Source organism: Lupinus angustifolius, chromosome LG01, assembly GCF_001865875.1.
Source record: "Lupinus angustifolius cultivar Tanjil chromosome LG01, LupAngTanjil_v1.0, whole genome shotgun sequence".
In the NCBI taxonomy this organism is placed as follows: Eukaryota; Viridiplantae; Streptophyta; class Magnoliopsida; order Fabales; family Fabaceae; genus Lupinus; species Lupinus angustifolius.
The window spans coordinates 3,540,288-3,565,394 of NC_032009.1; the positions used below are offsets into that span (position 1 = coordinate 3,540,288).

At 33.6% G+C, this 25,107-nt stretch overlaps 4 protein-coding genes across 5 annotated transcripts; 3 read left to right on the forward strand and 1 right to left on the reverse strand.

Moving 5' to 3' along the window:
* On the forward strand, positions 1,308-7,482 carry LOC109347776 (protein trichome birefringence-like 16). The gene is made up of 6 exons (XM_019587833.1): positions 1,308-1,549; positions 2,210-2,361; positions 3,790-3,852; positions 4,403-4,633; positions 5,260-5,455; positions 6,313-7,482. Exons 1-6 carry the CDS (start codon positions 1,389-1,391, stop codon positions 7,139-7,141), a joined length of 1,632 nt encoding a protein of 543 aa, XP_019443378.1. The 5' UTR covers positions 1,308-1,388; the 3' UTR covers positions 7,142-7,482.
* On the forward strand, positions 7,982-9,978 carry LOC109347800 (sm-like protein LSM1A). The gene is made up of 5 exons (XM_019587877.1): positions 7,982-8,282; positions 9,049-9,117; positions 9,228-9,343; positions 9,437-9,499; positions 9,892-9,978. Exons 1-5 carry the CDS (start codon positions 8,168-8,170, stop codon positions 9,976-9,978), a joined length of 450 nt encoding a protein of 149 aa, XP_019443422.1. The 5' UTR covers positions 7,982-8,167.
* LOC109347788 (ubiquinone biosynthesis protein COQ9-B, mitochondrial-like) lies at positions 10,274-14,433 on the reverse strand. 2 transcript variants are annotated; one of them, XM_019587858.1, is made up of 6 exons: positions 13,945-14,427; positions 13,563-13,670; positions 11,980-12,141; positions 11,720-11,891; positions 10,796-10,869; positions 10,274-10,679 (listed from the first exon to the last, which is right to left on the reverse strand). In XM_019587858.1, exons 1-6 carry the CDS (start codon positions 14,260-14,262, stop codon positions 10,599-10,601), a joined length of 915 nt encoding a protein of 304 aa, XP_019443403.1. In that variant the 5' UTR covers positions 14,263-14,427; the 3' UTR covers positions 10,274-10,598. The 2 variants fall into 2 exon arrangements, with proteins under 2 accessions (XP_019443403.1, XP_019443411.1); XM_019587866.1 differs by lacking the exon at positions 11,980-12,141 and having other exon boundaries at positions 13,945-14,433.
* Positions 17,064-23,159, forward strand: LOC109347782 (probable polygalacturonase). Its single transcript, XM_019587846.1, has 5 exons — positions 17,064-17,659; positions 19,358-19,478; positions 20,547-20,795; positions 21,329-21,482; positions 22,243-23,159. Exons 1-5 carry the CDS (start codon positions 17,225-17,227, stop codon positions 22,766-22,768), a joined length of 1,485 nt encoding a protein of 494 aa, XP_019443391.1. The 5' UTR covers positions 17,064-17,224; the 3' UTR covers positions 22,769-23,159.

Below are 25,107 nucleotides of genomic sequence, written 5' to 3' on the forward strand. Positions count from 1 at the left end.
TATAGGTGTTATTAACTTTTATAGTACGCGGGGTGACGACTTCATTTTAATGTTCACTATATACTCAGAAGACTCATATAACACATGCAAGTTTAATACCTTAACTTTGTGACCATCAGATTGGCGCTTAAGTTTGGTAAATAACTAACTGTCTTACTTGGTTGCTTTTTAAACAACTCATTTTACTTATATGAATTGTCTTCTTAGACTTCTTAACTCAATGCGATTCATTCAAGTTTCATAATACCCTCTATGACGGCAACAAATGTGTTGACTGGATAGCAAACTGGAGTTTAACTTAGATTTGTCATATGGTTTAATTAACAAACTTAAACCTTAGATTAATTTGTTAACATAGGGAATGAACTTAAACCATAGAAAATGTACTAACAAACTTAGACCTAATTAAATGTGATTCTTATAATTTGTCCCCGATAAAATATAGTAACCATTAGATTAATGTTACATTATAGTAAAAGTTAATACCATAAAGTAATCTTAAAATATTCAAAAATTACATCACATAATTTATTTCTTATATTTTCATAAAAAAATACAAAAATATTAACGTTTATTATAGTATGATATTACGACTTTAATAACAATGTGCTAAAAATATAATTGTTTCTCAATTTTATCATCTTAAAGAAAACTCATTATTTAATTTATCATATCTACTAATTTGTGAAATCATTATTACAAAAATAAAAATGTAGTTGATAAACATTTGACGACTATATTACATATTACATTATAAATATGATAAGTTTATTTCAACCGTTACATCCTAATTATACACTTCACTTACCAAAATAATTGCGATTGATTTAATTATTTTAATGATCAATTTTTAAAAAGTAAGGGATTGAACAATTACTTCAATCCAATATATTCAACTACAATTTGCAAAATATTACACAATTTATTATATCTGATATTTATAACATATAAATTATACGTTACAAACGATAGGAAAGCGGAATGACAGACACGGCAGTGTCTGTCAACACGCTAGTACCTAATAATACATATTCACATTAATAATGATATTAAATAATGAATAGGATTTAATATGTATGCACTAATAGTGTAAGAGTTTTTACACTGTCAGCAAATCAACCACCATTGATTTGTTAATCATCATTAACTCTCAAACAAAAATAATACAAATCAATGATAAATGATGTGTTATAATGTCGATATATGGATTTTAAACTAATGAATAAGTATAAAAAACTTAATATTATGATTTGTTACTTTTTTTCTCTTTAATAACTACTATCGAATTATTGTTAACTAACAATATATATAAAAGAGGAAATAAGATTCGTGAAGGACCGTTGGCCGCAAACTCCGCTGATCTCCGTGCTCTGTACGGTACACGATCTATGAATGCTGCGTTCGTCTTCACGTTTCTCTCTATTCGTATTTTCCTTTCTTTTCACTCACAATTCCTATTTTCCTTTTCGTATATCTCAGACATTGTTCCTGATTTCGGCGTCTCATTTCTTCCAGATTTAGCAAATTTAAGTTTTTTTATTCGAAACAGGTGAAATTCCTCTTTATATCTCTATAAATCTATTAGATCTATTCCTAATTTCGTAGGAGAATCGCGCGTGTCTTTTATTCCAGGTTTTGGTTCAGCTAATTGTAGCATTCAACTTAAAACTATGTTTTTTCAAGGTTTTGGTAAATCTTTTTATTTTTTTATGCAACAATTGAGAGGTTGAATGGTGCATAATAGAAGAGGGAGACAACCATTTTTTCCTTGAAATTATTAACTTGAATTGGTTTCATGAAACTATATATATTGGAGCTAGGGCAGTGAAACTATTTGTTTGTGACGATTGAAGTAATAATAATGGGGTTAAGGTTGTCCTCTTTTCTTCATTCTGTATATTTGTATGTTAAGCTAAAATTAGTTGAAAAAAGATTGATGTTTGAAATACTGTTTCTATTTCTTCTGCTTTAGATTTTAGGTAATTAATAGTATGTGAAGATTTGTTTGCTTTTACGGCCTGATTGTGATTTTATTGCCAAGTCTCTATGTGCGGCTGAAAGTGAAGCTTTTTGTTCATGCTTGTGAGAGTATTGTTTAATCTTATTTTCATAGGTTTTGGGTCACTTAAGCTTGTGATTCAACTTAGTGAAACCAAAAGATGAGATCTTACCCTTCACTTTTATTTTTTTAAATTTAAGGTTTATGCAGGATGAAGGCAGGCTTTAGTAGATTAAAGGGTAAAGAAATTTCTCTTATTTCTATTGTTCTCATGGCTGCAACCATCATTTTATGGTCATGGGAGAAAACACCCGGCCTCACTGCCTTTCCTCCTCCTCAAAAACCACTGCAGCTGTCTTCAGGTTTGCTTGAAAAATTACTGATGTAATATTCTATGAGTATGAGTGTATGACAAATATAGAAGGGAGTCTCAGTACATGAGCCATATTTATAGGATTTGAGTATGTAACCTCTTGATAACTGAGCAACAACCTTAATGTTGCTTCGAGGATCACCCTTTGAATTAGTTTGTGATGAAGTAGTTGGAAAATTTACTCAGTTGGTGTGGGTTGACTGTAAAATTATGGAAATAGTGTAACTTTTATAAAAATTATGGAAATAGTGTAACTTTTATAAAAATTACGGAAGTAGTGTATTTTCTGGGAACTCGTAACTCTTATCCACGACTTTACAAAAACTCGTGACTCATATATACGACTTTACAGGAACTTGTGACTTACATCCAGGAGTTCCATTTTTTTTTCTCTCTCCTCAAGTGTCGTGGATGAGAATCACGATTTCAATTTGTCCAATATTGGTATGTCACATCAAAGTTAAACATATAATATATTAGGTAATATAGTCTCACTTTTTATGTCTCATTGTGTCTTAATCTAATTGAAGTTGACACATACTTAAAAATAAAAATTATAAAAACAAAAAATATTTTTTTATGTTATTTGATTGGTTTGGGACATGAAAACATGATTTTTTTTGGGACAAATTATCTCGTTCCATAAGGAATTTAAGAATGGACATGGGAGTCGTGGATGAGAACCACGAGACTTGAGGAGAGAAAAAAATGGAACTCGTGCATGTGAGCCACGAGTTCCTGTAAAGTCATGGATGAGAGTCATGAATTCCTTAAAAAATACACTACTTCCGTAGTTTTTATAAAAGTTACACTATTTCCATAATTTTACAGTCAACCTACACCAACTGAGTAAATTTTCCGAAGTAGTTCCATTATGACAGATATTATTTTATATTTATTTTATGAAGTTTTGGGGTGCGTAGATGTACACATCATTACCCTCGAAAGCGAAGAGACTGCTTCCATGACTTGAACCCATGATCTCCGGGCCACAAGGCAAACAATGTTATCGTTATGCCAAGGCTCACCTTCCATCTAGACTACTGGGCCACCCTTTATTTTTTGTATGAACTATAAAATGTGCATACAGTTGTTAAGGTCTCTCAAAATTTATTCTTTACAAACTTAAAGACTTTATGGTTTAGATGTTTCTCCTGCATGGCTATATTTGTATCTTGCCTGCCAGCTTAGAATAAGAGAATCTCTCGGCAAGTCCCTGAAACCGATGAACATAAAAAGTTTTGGATCTTGATAAGGATAATCTCATCTATTTGGGATGAGGATGTCCTTTTAGTATAGTTATTAAAGGCATCAAAATTGCCGTGTCTTTTTGTACCTAAGGTTTCAAAGTTCATGCTGAATAATAAGCCTGCATTTTACTCAGCACTTCCTTTCTTGTTGTTTTACATGTTTTCAGATCATTTAAAGAGCATGGCTGAAAGTAATACTAGAACTACTTCAAAGAAAGAAGTAAAAGAACGTAGGATATTGCCTTCTTTAATCTGCTAAGATTTAAAGGAGTTTACAATGCCTCATGATGTGGTACCATATATATTACCAAATGAGCATGTCTTGACCTCTATATATGCTGACTTACTTATCCTGTTCTTTGCTATAGTGCTCAGGATGCTGCACATGCTAAGCCATTTTTTTTATAAGTGAAAATTTTATATAAACAAGAGAATTGCTACAACCACAAAGACAGGGTACGAAATTAGCACATTATTTGTGTCTTACATTTAGAGAAGAACCAACCCCACAAGACCTTGCTCTCATAAATGTTTATGTAGTAAAAAACCAAACAGTACCTCGTGCGGATTGAGTTTGACAGAATAATATTGATAGGGTTAAGTTAAATATTTAGTTAGATGTAGAGAAGTTCAAAAATACAGTGTTCTATTAGATGTCACCACCTTTTAGTCTTTTACCAATACATACCACAATCTTCTTGTTTCCTCTTCACTCTCCTTCTGTTAATCTCATGTTATCTTCTCGGGGCTTAAATTCAATATTTCATTATGATGGTGTAGATATTCTTTCAAGTGTGTCAGATGAAGAACCAAAACATGAAAGAGTCTTGGAAGCTGGGAAAAGCCATGGTATACAAACTTTATCCACTCCAACATCTGAGGCTAAAAGGAATGATGCTGAGGTGGAGAAAACTTCAAAACTAGAAGAACATAAAGAAGATATTTTCATGAACTCTCAACAAAGAAGCTCTTCAATTGGCAACAATTGGAATAATGCTACAGAAACTAAAGGTACTGATCTTATTTGCTTATCATCTGTAAATTTCTATTGAAACATTTACTCTCTTTTGGATGAGTTAATGGAAATTGAAACATATTTTTCAATATGTATTATAACAATGGGCTTCTTCTAAAGAACATCTTAGTTTTTCTAAGAAACCAATTTCTTTCTTAAGTGCTTCTAACGAATGCTTGAAATGTTATACTTGAACAAAAAATGATTCATGTTCTTCAACATGTTTTCTAATAACAAGCTTTCTATTGAAAGGTATTTCCTAATTTTTTTAAGAAACCATATTTTTATTTATTTCTGAAGTTTGAATCCACCTTCCCTTTGTGAGGGATGGCATACTTTCCAGGTTTCACTCAGTCATGACTCAGAGCAAGTGTAGTTAACAAATGGAAAATATATTTCCATAGATACTAGGATAACAAAATTCTCGTGCTAGACAAGCTATCTTAATTTCTTTATGTTTTCCTTCCCAAATTATTGCAGCTGTTTGTTCAATCATTCATTAAAAAGAGTGACTCACTATTCTTCTGCAGGAGGGGTATATCATGCATGTTTGTTGTACATATGAACTATGTAACTGTTAAATGCTAACTAAGGCATGTTTTGTTCTTGACTTCTTCTCCAGCGTGTAATTATGCAAAAGGAAAATGGGTTCCAGATGACAACCGGCCTTTGTATTCAGGATTTGGTTGCAAACAGTGGCTTTCATCAATGTGGGCTTGCCGCATGATGCAGCGTACTGATTTTGCTTATGAGAAGCTTCGGTGGCAGCCAAAAGATTGTAAAATGGAGGAATTTGAAAGTTCTAAATTTTTGAAAAGGTATTTCATTTATCTGATTTGTACTCTTGGATAATGTCTTCAGGATATATTTCACGATTTGATGCTGAACATTGTCATTTCCAATTCCTTTTTCCCATAGACTCATTCAAAATGATTGGACATAGAATGCTCCTCAATTGACTTCAATGATGCTGTGATAAGATTAGGTATAAGCCTAGCATTAAAATGTGTACAAAAGGGAAAATATGTAAGTCTAGTTAGAGATTTCCTAATTGTAATACATTTACTAAAGTATCCCTAAGCAGTTAGTTTGTTAGGCTTTCTATAATAGTTTGTTAGTTAGGCTATAAATAAGGAACTAGTCTCTTGGAGGAAACGAAGTGAATTGGGAAGTAAATTCTGATTGTGGAATCAGGGGAAAGGTCGTGGGGCCTTTTGCGGAAAGGTCATGGGGCCTTTTGGGGAAAGGTCATGGGGCCTTTTGGGGAAAGGTCGTGGAATCTTTTGTACATCTCAATTCTTGTTCTTCTTTCATTCTTTCTAATAATATTATTGTTCTTCATCCCAACCAAGAATCACATTAATTCTTGTTTAGGGTATTGTTTTAGATTAATTCCTTTCTTTCTTCTTGATCTTACCATGTTGGGTCAGCTTTGGTTGAGGCATGTGTTAGCATACTAGTCATGTTGCTTAATTTACTCTTATTTTCTTCTGGTCATATGACTGGTTCTTTTCTAGATGCCTTTACTTTTGTGGATTTCCTCTGATTTTAGAAAACAATTTACCCCTACTTCCTCATCTACATTTTCAATATTTTTTATTAGCCTAAGTTTTTTGATTGGCAGAAGCAAGCCAATAAATTTATGATCAATGGATAATAATCTTGACACATTCAGGTTGCAAAACAAAACTCTAGCTTTTGTTGGAGACTCGTTGGGTCGGCAACAGTTCCAGTCTTTAATGTGCATGGCCACTGGTGGTGAGGAGAAGCCTGAAGTGGAAGATGTGGGGAGCGAGTATGGATTGGCTTTAGCTGAGGGCAATGCACGTCCTAATGGGTGGGCTTACCGTTTCCCAAGCACCAATACTACCATTCTGTACTACTGGTCTGCAATCCTCTGTGATGTTGAACCTATTGATGTCAACAATCCACAAACGGAATATGCAATGCACCTTGATCGGCCAGCAGCGTTCTTGCGTGAATATCTCCACAAGTTCGATGTGCTCGTTCTCAACACAGGTCACCACTGGAATCGAGGAAAGCTTAATGCTAATAGATGGGTAATGCATGTTGGTGGTGTACCAAATACTGATAAGAAGATAGCAGTGATTTGGGGTGCCAAGAATCTTACAATTCACAGCGTTGTTAGTTGGGTGAATTCACAGCTTCCAAAATATCCAGGTTTGAAGGCATTCTTTCGGTCCATCTCTCCTAGGCATTTTTTTGGCGGGGACTGGAACACAGGAGGCAGTTGTGATAACACTAAACCAATGTCGGTAGGGAAGGAAATATTGGATGAGGAGTCCAGTGATCCAGTTGCTGCAAATGCTGTGAAGGGAACAGGGATAAAGCTCTTGGACATAACAGGTCTTTCTCAGCTTAGGGATGAGGGTCATATATCACGGTTTAGCCTTACTGCACAGCCTGGTGTGCAGGATTGCTTGCATTGGTGTTTGCCTGGTGTTCCTGATACATGGAATGAAATACTCTTTGCACAAATCTAGTTTGCACATCATGGTGAAGAAAGAGTTTTTGGTTGACCTTAAAAAGATCATGGCCTTTCCTTGGCTCGAATGGGTTATACTCATTTTCAATACCATAATTTTGCAGAGGATGCAGGGGTTGTCCAAACAGTGTTTGAACTTTTCAGCCGATATCGTAAGAAACTTGAAGTTGTATGGTGCAGAGACTTGTTATTATTGCATTGTCTTAAAAAATCACAAAGCTTTGAGGTCTTTTGTATTATAACTTAATTGACTTATAAATTAACCAGTTCTTCATATGGCCCCTTTCCCACTCCCTGACAGTGAAGGCTGATAGACAAACCTACAGTAGTGGAGCATTTGAAGATGTTTCTAGAAGTGAGTTCTTCTCAAGCTATCTGCAGCAGAGGTTCAAGTCAATTGGAGTGGAAGAAGATACCAGTGATCTGTTCCTTTTTCATGTATTTTTATTTTTTTGGAGGGTTGAACATAATAGTGTATTTAGCCTTGATCTATTAGATTTTCCTAGAATTGATGGTTAAGATGTGAACTTACTCTTGGAGTAAGTGAATTCCATCTCTAATAGAAAGGAATTGAATGAATCACATTTCTGTTGTTAATGTTTTCAGTGGTTCCACTTGCTGATACAAAAACACATCCAGTGTCATAAATTGATGATGGGATTTTTCACCAGTAAGAAAAAATAATCCATTAAGAGCTATGTTAATGGATAAGTAAAGACATAACTCACCCATGACTTAACAATATACAGATTCTAGAGAAACAAAGAAGAAATATCAGTCGCAAATTCAGAAGCATCCAGAACTAATCTGTGTTTTTCAATGCATGCTCACTAAGCACATTATTCTGTTAACTAACTAATTATTCAGTTAACTGTCAACTGATTTATTTAGATTTTAGACAGTTATTAGTTAGTTAGATAGCTTAGTAGTTGTTTGGTGGTTTATATAAAGGATACCTGATCCTATTTTCATCATGTGATAACCAGAAACCATTTTTTTCTGCATTTGAGTATTCTTCATCATCATGAGCGGTTTCAGTTTTTTCTCTAATCCGAATGCTGTTTCCAGAAGCTTCTCTCGTTTCAGATTTGGACCCCCAGCTCCCCCCAAATGTCTCTTAATTGCCCCATACCTTGACAGTATTCTCTCTCTCTCTCTCTTATCAATTCTTGTTTTTTTTTTCTGTCATGCTTTTGATTTGATTATGCTATTTGCTGTAGCTATTATAAAATTGTTAGTGCTAATTGTGTATTTAAAATTACTTTGCTTTTTCTTGCATTGCTTCTTCAATCAATCGATGTCAAGCTGCAATGTTAAAATGAAAACAAAAATCGAATAATAGGAAGGTTTTCAATAATATGGAACTCTCCATTCACCTAACATTAACATCGGAATTCAAAGTTTAATAGTTTAAAGTGGAAAGTAATGCTAATAATAAAAATGCATGAGAACTCACTTACTCACATGTATAAAGAAAGAGTGATCAATCTCTGTAGCTTTATAAATCTCACGCATCTCAAAACTTATAGATTTTTGTTCGAGAATAATGTCTATAAACTATCAATTTAAAAATTTATATATAATCAGTATATTATTTATTTTTATTATTTTTTCAAGAGTTAATTATGATTAATTTATATATAATCAGTATATTATTTATTATTCTTTTTTATTATTTTTTCAAGAGTTAATTATGATTAAACGATTAAACATGAATCATGGATAATGCAACGGTGTATAAAATACACATTGTTAGTGTATACCTTTTTTACTCTTTGTTTTTGCACCTCGACGTTTTATTTTTGCAATTTGTGTACTTTTGTATTTAATTTCGTGATCCTGATCTCATGAGTTATGCTAACATACTGCAATATATTCTACCTAAATAATGCATTTTTTTTGCAGAAGAAGTTCTTGTTCTTTTAATTGAGGATCGAAAAGTTTATGGGTGCCTACGTTCTTTTGATGCACATGGTAGCACATCCATCTATATACATTCTACTTTTATTAAAATCATTTTTTGCTTGGTTCTGTTATTCATATAATATCTTCCTACTATCAACTAATGTGATTGGCATGCACAGGTAACCTTGTTCTTGAAGGTGCACGTGAACGAATAATTGTTGGTGATCTTTATTGTGATGTCCCTTTAGGCTTATATGTAATTCGTGGGGAAAGTAGTGTCTTAATTGGAGAATTGGTATGATATGCTGTTCTTCACTTCATGATATTTTTGACTAGTTACTTTGCATACATTCTAAATGATTTTTTATTTCTTATATCAATGGTGTAGAAGTTGGGTAAGGAGGAGCTTCCCCAGCATATGACGTGTGTGTCAGAGGAAGAGATTAAAAAGGTAGCTGAAAATCAAAGAATTGGATGTTTATTTCTCTCTTCATTTTATGCATCTTAATAATCAATTCTTGTGTACAAATGTCTGTTTTTCGTATATGGATCTCTTGAAGCATCTTATAGTGTTGCCTAGTGATGAATTCTTTCCAATTGCATCAAATGAATTATTTATCTGAGTTTAAGGGTTGAGGTTGAAAGCAATTTGATGTTATTCTAAAATTATATCCTATATACAAGTAGAAATGTGAGCTACTACACATGATTGGAACTCTAACTATATTTGATTAGCTGTCTAGGAAGATTCTTCCCCTCCATTCCCCCACATAAAGAATATATATATTATTGTGTTGGCATGTTAAACTTACAAGTGGTACTTTCATTTGCTTCACTTGTCAGGCTCAAAAAGTAGAAAAGGAAGCTAAGGATCTGAAGAGCACTATGATGAAAAGGATGGGGTTCCTTGATTTGGAAGAACAAGTTTGATATAATGCATATATGTTTGCCAGGCTTAAAAAGTAGAAAAGGAAGCTAAGGACCTGAAGAGCACTATGATGAAAAGGATGAGATTCCTTGATTTGGAAGAACAAGTTTGATATAATGCCATATATGTTTCTGTGTAGATAGAAACTAGAAAGATTGGGGACAGAATACTTGATTGAACATTTAGGGTAGTAGTAGAGGTATAGAAAAGGAAATTAATTTTTCACATGTATAGATAGCCAGGGACAAGTAACCTCAAAATGCTCTTGTGTTGCATGTATATTCTATGCTAATGCAATTGATTGATCTATTTGGTAAACAAAGAAATATATTGGAATTGGGTACTTTCCAAAGAGTTAATTCTAATGTGTGAGGCCTGTATATACATGATTCCCTCAAAGAAGGAAGCATCTAAATATACACAATAAGCATGGAAATGTTTGCATGAAAGCTTAAGATTATTATGCAGCATGAACATCTTGTTCACTCATCTCAAGACTGCTTAATATATTATCTCCTCTTATCAAGAAAGTAATACCAAACAACCACTGCATAGAAGAAACATTGGAACATGACATAAGCAGGGGGCAAATGCATACCGCAATCCCATCTTCCACCACAATTCATCTCCCAAAAACTTTCCCGACAAACCCTTGAAAGGAGTTTCCCAGCCCGGCACTGACAGCTTCTGCCAAATACTGTGCCTGAAAATTATCATCATGACTGAATTATGGAACATGCACCAAGCACAAAATTCCAAAACAATTGCAATGTGAAAAACATGACTGACCCATCACAGTGACAAATGTAGTAATAATACCTCCTGAATGGTTTTCTTAAGATCAAAAGCATCTTTTACTCGAGCATCCAAGAAAGCCCATGTATCTCGAAAGTCTGCCACAAAACGACCCACGGAAATATAAAGAAAAGTCTTCACAACGTTGAGCCATCAACAGCAGGGTCCCGACCCAAAATACTAAGCATTTCTTCAGTATATATAGACAAAAATTTAAGGATTATCCATGGGATGGAGCATAGAAGATAAAATTGCATTCTTTATTCCAACAGACACTTAAACAAAATCTCAAATGAGAAATGCTGCACATACAGACTATCACACGTTAATCTATCTATAATTATCAACAGATTTATGTGATTAAGTATAGATGACAATGAGTAGATTTCAAATTGTATGACATGCAGAACTGCAGTTACTCATCCAAGGATTAGAATTCAGGGCATTACTTTTCCTTCGATGTTTAATCAATGGAATTATTTTTTAAGGGTTAGGATCTCTGCAATTTAAAAACAAACTACATAGGATCCTGATTTGGTAAATGATTGGTTAAATAAGTTTGATATTTGGATGATGGAAATAATATAACATGATATGTGTGAAGTGTGTGTATGTAGACTTATTCATCTCACATTTATTGCCATGCAAAAATGCAAACTAGACAGTCTCGAATCACTAAGGTAGATTTTTTTAGAGAGAATGGAAAATTGATCCCAGTCTATATTTTCTGAGCATTTACAGAGAGAAAAAACGTGATCAAACTAGAGGGAAAGACAGGGCCAAAGAATGAACAATCCAATGTAATCATTAAAGCAGGAGGTGATTCACAGATGTATGATTATCATAAACAGAAAAGACAAAAGCACCAGAGAATGTAAATAGAAAGTTAATCAAGCAAAAAACTAAGAAAACATGTGTCCTCAAAAAAGGGAGAAGAGAAAAACAAACCGGGAGAGCTGTCTGTCAGCATAAAAATCTCAGTTGTTGAGTAGATTCCTCCGAGGACAGTGCGCTTGGCATACCAATCAATATTAGAGGTATTATCATCAGCAGCATGCCATATCTCATCCACGAGCATTGCCCTCTGCTTGAAACTTGTTGGAACATTGATTGGTTGTGCCTGTAAAGGAATTATATACCAGAAACTCTTTCAGCTCCGAATTAAGAAACCCAGGCCTCTAACTCGTAAGAAGGACATAGACAAAAACCTGGATACTAAGAGCTTGAGGCCATTTTGATATATATGGAGATTGCATTTCTAGACGAATTCTGATTAACTTAGAGATACAATCACTTGGTGTCAAATTCTTTAAGCTCTCATCGGAGTCAATTCTATCAATAAGTCTTCGTAAGCAGTCATCCATGAAAAACTAAAAAGAAAAGTTTTATGATAAATGAAATGGTCATTTCATAAAAACTATCAAGCAGAAGCAAAACAGAGCAGTTTTCCACAATTATGGCAGATTGGCAGCCCATCAAACTGATAAGTATAATACTCGATATTCGACAATGTACATGTGAAAGAGAATTCAAGCATTGGAAATCCATAACTGAATAATGCAACACAAAAATATTGATAAACATCATTGAGAACTACTCTGCAATTATAGCTTGCAGAAGGCCAAATCTTACAATGATATGATGTCCACAAGAAAACACGGAGAGAGAGACTGGGAGGGTAGAGAGAGAAAAGAGATATCTCATTGTGCATGTAGTCTGAATCATTTATTTCATCTTAAAAACATAAAAACTACAATACATGTTTTCTTCCATTTCCGCATTCATATCTTGTTTTGGAGAGATACAAATTTCCTGATTGGGTTAGAGAGATAATAGATTGCTGCATAATTGCTATGATGTGCTATCATTTTCATCATACAGTCTAGTGCATCATTTGCTTTCATAAGAGTTTTGCTAAATCCTACTCTACTTAATGAATAAATTATTAAGGAAAAAAGTAGATGGACTGAGTCCTGCGGCCCATCATTACATGAGCTACTGTACTCCACTTCTAAATTCTAGTTATTAAGCAACTTCGGACCAATACTATTAGTGAGTCGATCAGTGAATACAATGAGGATTTAGCTAACACACTCAACAACATCACACACAAAATATTCCAAAATAGTCAGAAGAAAAATTAAACAGGAAATCGCTGGTCGGACACTCCAAGGCTCTACTCCAATAATAGTAAAGGACAATTCTATTTACACCCTTAAAAAATCTAAACACACACGGCTTTAAAAATATCATTTCAAGTCCTCAACTTACCCGTTTTACCAAAGTCACACCCATTCTTTCCCATTTCCTACACTCAAACTTTAAAACTCTCAATCACTCACACTCAAACCCAAAAGCTTCCCTCGCTCAAAACCTCAACACACAGCCACTTGCATAAAACCCTCACACCGAACTTCAAGAGTAAAAGTGAACTTGGTAAGAGTGAAAATGTAAGGAAGAAAGAAAATCAAGAAATGCATCACTCAAATTTCTTTCCTCCAAGTTTCACCTTTAAATTTTCATTTGTGCAAAGCAAACACACTTACATATCTGACATGTGAATAATAAGCACTACCTAGTGGGATGTGGGAGGGCATGAAGCATTGCTACCCTCGCAAGCGAAAAGTCTGTTTTCCGGGTTTGAATTCATTACCTCTAGGTCACAAGGCAATCAACTTTCTCATTGCGCCGAGCTCACCCTCTAATTGCCCATGAGTAAATACTACAAATAATAATCACTATCTATAAAGAAAGTTATGATTCACATAAAATACTGGAGGAGGGAATGTACCTCAACGAGTGCTGCTTCCTTCCTGGACAGAGATCCAATGATAGAAGGGGACAACCCAACATCCCTTGCTCCTGCAATTAACGCTGCCTCTGTCCAACCCAACTTTATCTGAAAAACAACAAGTTCACAAGAAAATCATGCAATACAATTATAATATTAATAACAAGAGTGTAATATTTATGCAGTGTAAAAAAACTTTACACTTATCATTCATTATTCATTTATATTACTGTCAATGGTAATTGAAAATGAACAGTACATAATAAAGTGACAGTGTGCATACATCTTTTTCTCTTGTAATAATTCCAGATTGTGATTTTGGAACAACGAATGAATATCAAATTGAAAATCAATACGACAGTAAGAAGATAAGAGTACAAACGACGTAAGGGAGCGAGGCCTGAAGCACACGAGATTGTTCGTCTTGGTACTCAGCTCTGGCTCTCGGGTTCTCATAGCGAGGAGTATCATCAGCCTCCGATGATGATGATGAAGTAGAATCTGAGGAGTTAGGGTTTTCGATGGTGGAGGTGTTGGGAATGGGATTATTAGTTGTGTGAGGATTAGTAAATGGTTGAGTCTCGGTTGTGGAAAAGCGAGAAGAGGCTATCGATATCTGAAGAGGCCGCAATCGGAGACGATAATTGTTACAGTAGCATCTTGCTCCGGAGAACAACCGATTCGCCGCCGTCCGATACATTCTGCCACCGCCGTCGTTTTGGAATCGAGGAAGGTGTAGTAGAAAAGGTTTTTCGAATATTTTAGTTTGGAAAGAAGAACTAAACAGTTAGTTCCGAGTTCCACGTAGCTAAGCTGAGATGTGGCCACGTGTCATGCCATCTGCCACGAATGAATCGTTAATTTTGGCCCCACTTTGACCGCATCATCACCCTTTTTCCACATGAAGAGAAACAATGTTTATACTGCGTTGAATTGAATTTTTGACTTTTTTTTATTTGTTATAGCATAACTTTATATAATTAGTATAACTTTATATCATTATATTAGTATGTTATTAGATTAATATTAAATGATGAGTTTAAATGTATATTGAGTTGAAAATTTAGATAATTCGGTCATAATTTGATGAGATGAGCAAATGAGATAGTAAAGAGATAATTTATAATAAGCTCCTAACTTATTTATCGATAAGTATATATTTCATAATTAGTAATGGTTAACCATAAGGAAAAAAAATCTTACAAGTAAAGAGAGAGAAAAAAGATTTATGTATTTAATCTCCTTTCTCATTCACCAAATTGATTCATAAAGTCATTGAAGATGAATAATCAAGGGTCCAATATATGACATTTAAAAAATTTAACGGTGCGAATTCAAATCAATATGAGCTTCACATTCCAGTATTAGATTCTAAAGTACCGGAAATGATATCCATACTACCCTTCTCCCTCTCCAACTATTTTTTACCTCTATTCTCTGTCATGTGTGTGTTTAACATGCAAAAACTCACTCATTGCTATGCTCTCAAAAGATTGATCATTCATGAATGGCTTAACTTTCAGTCAAGAAGCTGAATAATCTTCCTTAGGCATGCAATATATTTTCACCTACAAAAGCAACTTGAACTAAGTTAGCATATTGAAACATTAATATCTTTAAACCTGTACCTCCTTTATCCTCCTAATTGCTTCCTTCATGTCCATTATTATGATTCTATGACAACTGAATTTTCCTGTGATTATTTCAAGAATAATAATCCCAAGGCAATGAACATAAACATTAATCTTCTGTGAAATTGTTTGCTATACTGTACATAATTTAGAGTTTTGTATGCAAACATTGTCTATATTGGCATAAAGCATAGTTAGGATTGAAGAGTGCATGAAAGGCAAAATCACTGAGGAGTGTGGTTCATAATTATCAGTTAATAGAACACAATAGACCCAAGGTTCCCATGGGTCAGGTCCTCTGATGAAAATCTGAATAAAGAAAGCCCAACCCTCTTAGAATTCCCTTCACAATGTTCAAACGGGTATACTAGTTCAGCTCATTATTGTTTCCTCTAATTCTTCACTTGAAAGAATTCTAACCCTAAAAATAACACCATATGCCATATCCCATTTATTACATTCAAAATGTTCTTAAATAAGAATGGAAAATGTTCAACTTTCCTGGGCTAAGTGAAACAATCATACAAGATGTGGGTTTCACGTCACATGTCAACTAAAATCTCAAGGTACTAGGTATATGAGTCTATCCACTTATATGTTCTTTAACCCATCCAATTTTATACAATGTGAGACATCTTCATTACATTTGTAATATCCAATAATTTGATTTGGTGAGCTTAAAGAAGTTATTACGGAACCACCACACCAAACAACTTACCTAAGTTCTATTCTTTTCAGGAGAAAGGTTATGGATATTTGATTTGATAAACGAATTCATTATCTGTAGTCAAGTATATAATGGTAATGTTTAAGAATTGTTGCTTGACATTCATAGCCCAATAGTTTCGTTTTTTGAAGAATAATAGTGATGTTGAGGAAGTGATATTTGTGTCGTGATCCAAAGACAATAAAACATAAATTGGTGTGATGCTTATATTCATATGATATTCTTGACTATTGGATCAATAAATGGTTTTTGATGAGTGTGAAGTAATCTTAGTCTTAAAATTTGTTAGGGACTAATTGTATATTTTGACTGATAGGAACCTCTCACCAGTTACCAACTTTATATGCTGATAGATGGCTCTTCATAATTCCACAATAGGGACATCTCGTTTGCTCTATCTTTTTTGATATATGTATATATAGTACAAATTTTGTGCTATCCATTAATAAATTGTGTTTAGAGATGAGATTTCAAAAAATAAATTAATGCAGTCGAATAATTTAACATTTCAGACTTATTTTTATTGAATATGGTAAAAATCTTTATGTTTAATATTGTAAATACGAAGAAGTCTAGATCCTTTTTATTACTGGAAAGATCAATACGAAAGAAAAAGTCTAAGAATAAACTCATATATATTGTATTCATCTATTAATAAACTGAGTTTTAATAGAAAAGTTTATTTATAAAAAGTATATTCAGTTATGGAATATGATCTTTTTTTTGTTGATACTAAGAGAGATAAGTGTTTCGGTTTTTTATTTTTAAGATAAAATATTATTTGATTATATTAAAATGATAATTTTTGAAAAGTAAGTTGAAATAGCTTACTTTTATCCACTATAATCTCCTTTTTCAAAGAATTGTTACAACTCTTTTTATCTTCTTCACCAAATAAATTATAAATGTTTTATGTCAAACAAATCCTCAATTTACAAGATACTCAAAAGACTCTCCAATTTACTACAAAACTGTTGCATTTACTCTTCTTTTTATTTTAAGATTATCCTATATTTTCCAACTCGTCCCTATAATTAGACCAATTGCTATTTCCACCCCATCTCATGAAGCAACTCACATTTACCTTCTCAGCAAAGATCAAACCCATCATCCCTCACTATTTCCCTTTCAATTCACTCCTTCATTTTATTCAATTTACGAAACAGACCCTCACCTCATTCATTGTTATCACTCACTCACACAATTCCTTTCACTCTTCCCAATCTCTGAATCAAACACTCCACTCCCTCACTAATCCCATGTTTCAATCCACCTACTCCTAAATCATACCTCATTTTCAATTGATGATGGTGGATACTTCAACGCTTGGTCGATTCCACTACCAAAGACTCGACTTTAAGCGTTGGGTTCCAATATTATTAACTTCCCACAAGACCCTTTTCACCGTTCTCTGGATCGCCGCATTTGCGTCGGTTTTCGTGTGGCAGAGGAGCATAGTCGGTGGTTTCTTAGTGTTTGGCCGTGTCACGGTGGCGGCGAGGCCCATACCGAAGCTGAGACCGGTGGCTTTCAATTTGACGGATTTCGGAGGAGTGGGTGATGGGGTTACTCTGAACACTGAAGCATTTGAGAGGGCAATTTCGGCAATATCTAAATTAGGGAAGAAAGGTGGTGGCCAGATTAATGTGCCTCCGGGGCGTTGGCTTACGGCGCCGTTTAATCTTACCAGTCATATGACTCTATTTCTAGCTGAAGATGCTGTTATACTTGGACTTGATGTGAGTCTTTTCTTTTTTTCTCTCTTCACTCTTTATTTTATGTTTTGTTTGTGTGATGTTTGAAATTCAACAAACTTAAAAGGTAGGAATTGAACTGAATAGAACATAACATGTTATCGTGTTCTGTTCTCTTTGGTTTTACCAATCAAAATGCCTCAATGTTTGTGATAGGATGTTTATTTATTATGAGATTCCGTAGAAAAGGAATAGAATAGGATATGATGGTTGGTTATTTAGATTTAACTAAATAATTGATATTATATTAGTATTTTTAGAATGTTCTTGTGTTGTAAGACAATGATACTTATGTGATCGTCGTCATATTATGCTTTCTTCATTCTGTTTTGTTCAAATACACAGAACATAGTATGGCCATTATTTTGTTGTAACTGAACAACTCAGTGGAATGGCATTACATATAAGATATAACTTTCAGAACTTTTGATGCTTGCATGTGGTAATGGTATATCTGAATTGCTTGAAAGGGATAATTTAAAATAAAACTTCTACTTGGAGAATTTGAAAGCTTAAAATTGGATGCTAATAATTTGATTTGATCTTGGATGTGTAATAAACAGATGGTGTTTATATTTTGGACTGTGTGTAATAGTTCTGAATGTCAAACAAAAGCAGCTCTAGCTTAACTTCTTACCTTCGGCAAGAGTCAAAAACTAAGACAGGGGCAACCAATCTTTGGCAACTTTAAAGTGTCTTTGGATATTGTAAATATTATTTTTATGATCTAGGAAGCATGGCAACGAGATTGCTATGAAGTTCATGGTTGCCAACAAAGAGTACCTGTGACGAAGTATATAGAAGTTATAAGTATATATACTTCTTCATCTACATCATTCATTTGGCAATGAGTGGGACAATTTGGGATTAATTTCATTTCTGGACTAGTTACTCATTTGATTCTGCGCTCTGCTAAATTATATCATCGATCTCATTGTTTGATGTCACTTGCATTATATCTGGAATTCTATATCTCTCTTTGATAAATCTATTACCTAGGGTTGGAAATGAGCCAAACCGAGTCGAACCAGAGTTCAGCTCGATAAGGATTGGTTCGGGTCGAAACTCGAGTTTGATACGAGTTATTTTCTTAGCTCGAGTTCGGTTCGGTTAAAGTTCGCGAACTATTCGGTTCACTTCGATTGGTTCATTTGGACAACTTAAATAGTTAATTAATTTTTTAAAAATACTACAAAAAGTTTTATACATATAAATATTACCATATTTATAATTATATATATATAATAACAATAAATATAAAAAATAAAACATGGGTCATAATAAACATAAAAATTAGTTTATATATATACATATATTTATATATACATATATTTATGTATATACATACATATATTTGTATATATATACATATATTTATATATATATATATATATAAATTTGTATATATATATATGGAGCTAGTTTATGAACCTAACGAGTCGAACTGTATCCAACTCGAGTTTGGTTCATTTATTTAATGAACTCAATTTATAGTTCAAGTTTGACTCATTTTGTTCATGAACCAAGTTTATTGAGCTAAATAACGAATTGAGTTTCGAACGAATACCGAGTTCGTTTGGTTCATTGTCAGCCCTACTATTACCTATATGACATATTTCTGCATAACTCATATTTAAACATTTTATTTATATTGTATTTGTCATCTTATGTGATGTCTGACAGGATGAAAAGTATTGGCCACTAATGCCTCCATTGCCTTCATATGGGTATGGGAGGGAGCATCCCGGGCCTCGATATGGCAGTTTGATTCATGGCCAAAATCTTAAAGATATTGTGATAACAGGTGAGAATTATTTTACCATGCTTCGCATGTATGAAACAGTGTAAAACTTGTCATTTTCATAACAAATGTCTTAGTATTGAATGTCGTTCTAAGTACATTCAAGTCTTTGTCTTTCAATACTGTGTAACTATTTTATTTTGAGGGAAAAAGAAGGCAATTAATCAGATTTGCTTTGATTTTTTTTAGTCCAAAAACAAGAAAATAATATAGTCCAACACTCCAACTCTTTTTGTAGTTGAGATATCAATATTCCAAAGGCTTGAGTTAATGCTGAACAATAAATTGAATAGTTCCTTATTGATTTTTTTATTGATTTGAATTATTTGCAACAAGAGAATGATAGGAGATACACCAGAAAATTAGTGACAGACTGTCACTGTGTTTTGTCCTTTTATTAAAAGTCAAGTTGCTTTACAAGGTCCTACAATTGTACAGTGGATAAAAATACTATAAGTCTATAAGGAATTCTGATACACAAAGCTATATATGTACATTGAAAACAATAAGTTGATATATTAATATGGATATGTAGCACGATTCAACTGTTTTTCAATATTTGTCAAGAAACAAGTTTGTTTAGTATTTACTATTTACTAACCTGTGTCATATGCTACCCCCTGAACCTCATTAAAGGGAAAAGGCTTGGCATAACATACGACGTTCTTTGTTTAAATTAATCCTCATAAAACTTGGACTGGCTGATTAAACAATCACCAAGAACACCATAGATTTTGGTGGCGGGTGGCCACGAGCATGTGAGTGACTAAGGTTTGTTTTGTTTGGATTTCACCTGGTTCTCACTGGATGAACAATAAAGGGTAGCACGGTTCCCTGATAAGGAGAAATCTATGACCACTGTGAAAGCAGTTATCTAATTAGGAGGCAACATTACCTTGATAAAAAAACAAGATTAGCTATCACAAGTTCATAACGCAAGGACTCATGCACCGGTCAGAAAAAAGAAACTGAAATATCTCCCACAACATACAGTCATTAACCCATGACCAGATTATTTGTGCAGTGCTTGATTCCTAAATTTCTGATTCCATACATTGTCATAACTGACAGGGCATAACGGTACCATAAATGGACAGGGACAAGCGTGGTGGAAAAAATATCGCCAGAAGCGTCTCAACCATACAAGGGGCCCACTTGTTCAGTTCATGTGGTCTAGTGACATTGTGATCTCTAATATTACTCTGCGTGACTCTCCTTTTTGGACACTTCATCCGTATGACTGCAAGAACATTACAATAAAACATGTTACGATACTGGCTCCTGTATTCAAAGCTCCAAACACAGATGGCATAGATCCTGGCAAGTATATTCTACTGAGTACCAATTTTTTTTTTCCTTCCATGTCTTAATGTACATACCATATGTGCTGATTAGTTCTGCCCCAATCTTAAGATTCTAAGTTACCATTCGTTTGTGTATTTGGAAATTGTGGTTCGTTAACATGTATAGTGGGCTGAATTTTTGGAAGCTCAATCCTGCAAATAATTTGAATTTTATGACAAACTGAACCATTTCTCCTGATAAATATAAATGCCATCTGATGTAGCGGGAGGGTGAATAATAATGCACAAATAGGTCAGGTTCTCTTTTTATGCAACTTTGTGTGACTTGTAGTGTGTTTTTCATTCTTTGCACAAACAAGATGCACTCGATATAGACTGCTGTTTATTCTTACTGCCTTGTTTTTCAAATTTTCAATTATCATAACAAAAGGCTATATGGATATGATTTGAGAGGTTGCCCCGTTGGCCTACTTTTACTAGAACGTTCATCTATTGTAGTTTACTTGTACAAATAAATTTAATCAGCCCCAATTTCTATGGTATGAACAGACTCTTGTGAGGATATGTTGATAGAGGATTGTTACATAAGTACGGGAGATGACGCAATTGCGATAAAAAGTGGCTGGGATCAGTATGGAATTGCTTATGGAAGGCCTTCCAAGAATATAATGATCCGAAACCTTGTTGTTCGCTCTATGGTCAGGTGAATTCCTAACTCAACCAACTTGTACTTCGTAGACTTTCAGCATCTTATTATTGGGGAGAAAACAACTGCAGTATAGATTAATCTAAGAGCCTAAGCATAAACAAACTAATCTTTCTCAATGCCTCTGGTTATGCTTTGATCCCAGCCATAAGTAGCTGATGTCTGTGTTTGTTTTGGAATTTAGTTTATCATTATGAAATGTAATAGTACACGCATAAGATATAAGACAATGGTTTCTCTTGAGGCTGCAATGCATCAGACATTATGTATAAATACCCGGGAAACGCAGATTTAATGGCTCATCTTGTCCATCACCTGAATTTCTAATATTCCTGTAATCTATGCATTTCTACATATTAGAAGTAGGATGCTGCATATCCATGTTTGCCACCTGGTTTGGATATAAGTTTTAAGATTCGATATTTGTACCACTGGCATAAAAGTAAAAAACCATATTTCTATTGTCTGAATTCATCCTGGGAGCCTATCTTTTCCTTTCAATCTTAGCTAATGAAATAACTCACTCATGTGTGCCAAGTAGTCTACATGTATTAAATGCCTGGCCTTGATATTGCTCATAGACTCCTGGTAAACTAAGGGCTTTGAATTATTGGTGGTAGCTTTTCCAATTGACATATCATATATAATTGGATAATATTCCTAGTTAACTACTGTGTGCTAAAACCAATTATTTCTTAACTTGATGGCTGCATATTTGTTAGCATCATGTCCTAAATGATTTCATGAAATGGAACAGTGCTGGCGTGTCAATAGGCAGTGAAATGTCTGGTGGGGTATTCAATGTCACAGTGGAGAACCTTCATGTATGGGACTCTAGACGTGCGGTTAGGATTAAGACTGCTCCTGGACGTGGTGGATATGTGCGCCAAATAACTTACCGGAATCTAACATTTGAGAATGTCCGTGTCGGAATTGTTATGAAGACAGATTATAATGAACACCCTGATGATGGGTATGACCGTACAGCACTTCCAATACTCAAAGACATAAGCTTTACCACCGTCCATGGTCGTGGTGTCCGAGTGCCGGTACGTATTCATGGTAGTGAAGAGATTCCTGTGAGAAATGTGACTTTTCAGGATATGTCAATTGGGCTAACCTACAAGAAGAAGCATATCTTTCAGTGTGCCTTTGTCCAAGGCCGCGTAATCGGAGCCATTTTTCCTGCTCCCTGTGAGAACCTTGATCGATACAATGAGCAAGGAAAGTTGGTCAAGCATTCTGCATCTCATAATGTAACAGATATAGATTATGATTTTTGAGATGTTCTATTAATGAGGCCTCAGTTTATGTCTGTATCTGTAATAGATCATTTTTTGTGAGGGTTGGATCAGTCTAGTCATACTTTCTTTGTAACCTTACTACCAACGGGTGTTGGTTCAAGTGGGACATGTTTGATTCTCCTTAAGCAAGATCTCAGGTTCGAGTCTTGTGGATGGAAAAATACCTGCTGGGAGAGTTAGCATCACATAACTGTACATGTTCTCGGCTTGACAGGATTGCCTCCAGTGCGAGGATATATATGAGAAACAAAAAAAAATCATTTCCTTACTCTATTTTATACTTTTCTTTAAGTAGTGGAGTTGTATTGTATATGGAAAATTTTCCTTTCTAACTTAAGTTTAGTAGATGACAGTAATATTTAATCCCATTGCTTTCATTATTGAAAATTTATTGGATTATTGCAAAGGATTTCCTCAAGTCACTGATTTTGTTACTTCATTAATTTTTCACCTCCACTTTTACCACTTACATTAGCCTTAATCGTTCGATTTATAATACTTTTATTTAAGCTTTAATAATGATTAAATATGAATTAATTATAATAGTTTTTTACAATATCATTATATTATTAATTATTCATATTTAATTATTATTATTATTAACGTCTAAATAAAAGTAATATAAATGAAAAATGAATTTTTGGATAAATAATTAATCTCTTTCGGGGGTTGTGGTAGCTTCTTTTAATCGTTTTCAGTAATTAAATTCTCAATTTTCAACCTTAAGATCCAGTGTGGTTTTACACTACTCGACCTTGAGGATACAGTGCGGCCTAACCTAATAATGAAATAAATATAGACGTTATGTCGTTGATGAGAATCACGTGGGTGTAAGTAGAGGTAAAAAGGAGTAGAAGCTAAGAATCAGTCTTCCCCCGTGACACCTTCATTCAACACCTTTCTGGAACACACGTCTCCACCTAATCAACCACTCTTCTTACAATTCAAAAACAAACTTTAATATCCACGAGTCTTTTTTCGGATTTAGAACTCTTATTATTTTAAAACAAATGTTCTTATAAAATTTGTTACTTTAACGTTTTTATTTCTTTAATAATGCCGCTCTTGATATAGTACAAAAATATTCCCTCAAATTCTGACTTAAATAGAAATTAAAGAAGACAAGGAAGGTAAGAGTCGTATTAAAAAATATAAAAAAATAAAGTTATATGCGTTCTAAAGCATTGATCCTGCCACGTGTCTTCATTTACGCGTTTCGCGTTCCTGTTCTACACGGCCTTTTCGTTGTTGTTTTTCTTTTTTCTTTTTCACAAGTCACGTAAATTCGTTGTTATCTAAATTCTACTTTTGACATTATGATATAAATAAGTTTTTTATGATCGCTGATATTTATGTATTTAAAGATTCATGTATAGTTATCATACTAAATTAAATTGACACTCCATGAGTTTTAATAAAATTATATAAACCACTCGTCATTTTTCTATACCTACACAAACTTCTCATAGTTTTTATATTTTCATTACACGGATCACATCTGCATAAGAAATAAGTGTAATATTTTAAACAAAAAAATGTGATAAATGCAATTAAGTTAAACAAAACATGATATATTGTGTAGGCAAGTCTAAATAATATACAAATCAATATGTCTTTTTATTTTTTGTTACAAAATGCATCAACAATTCTAAAGAAATATTGTTTAAATCGCTCTTATAATACAGTGTAACGAACCAAAAATAATAAACAAAAAATTGACTCATATATTATTTGGGTTTGTCTCCACAATATATCATGTTTTGTTTAACTTAGTTGTATTTATCACAGTTTTTGTTTAAAAGATTACACTTATTTCTTATGCAGAGGTGTTCAGTATAATGAAAGTATAAAAATTATGGGAGGTTTGTGTAGGTGTAAAAAATAAGGGGTGGTTTGTGTAATTTCATTGAAACTCAATGGGTGTTAGTGTAATTTACTCTAGTTATTACATTATTCATTTAGATTATTTTGTTGAGAATAGATGATAATTAAATATAAATGGTATATAATACAATAATAATATATTAAATTTATACATTATTAGTGTATACATTTTTTCTTATTAGGGTATAAATCATTTTTAACACGTGTGTATCATTACCTCCACGCACTATCTGTCCTCCTCTCTAGAGTGTTGTACTTAAACATGTTGCACCATTCATGCTTGCATATATGGTGTTCAGAATCACTTTATTTCAATAGTTTGAACTTGTCGGAACTTATATTAAAATGGATTTTATGTGTATATAATTTTACACTATCAGTAAATTATTCATCATTGATTTGTTAACTTAATTGATTCTCAAACAAAAACAATA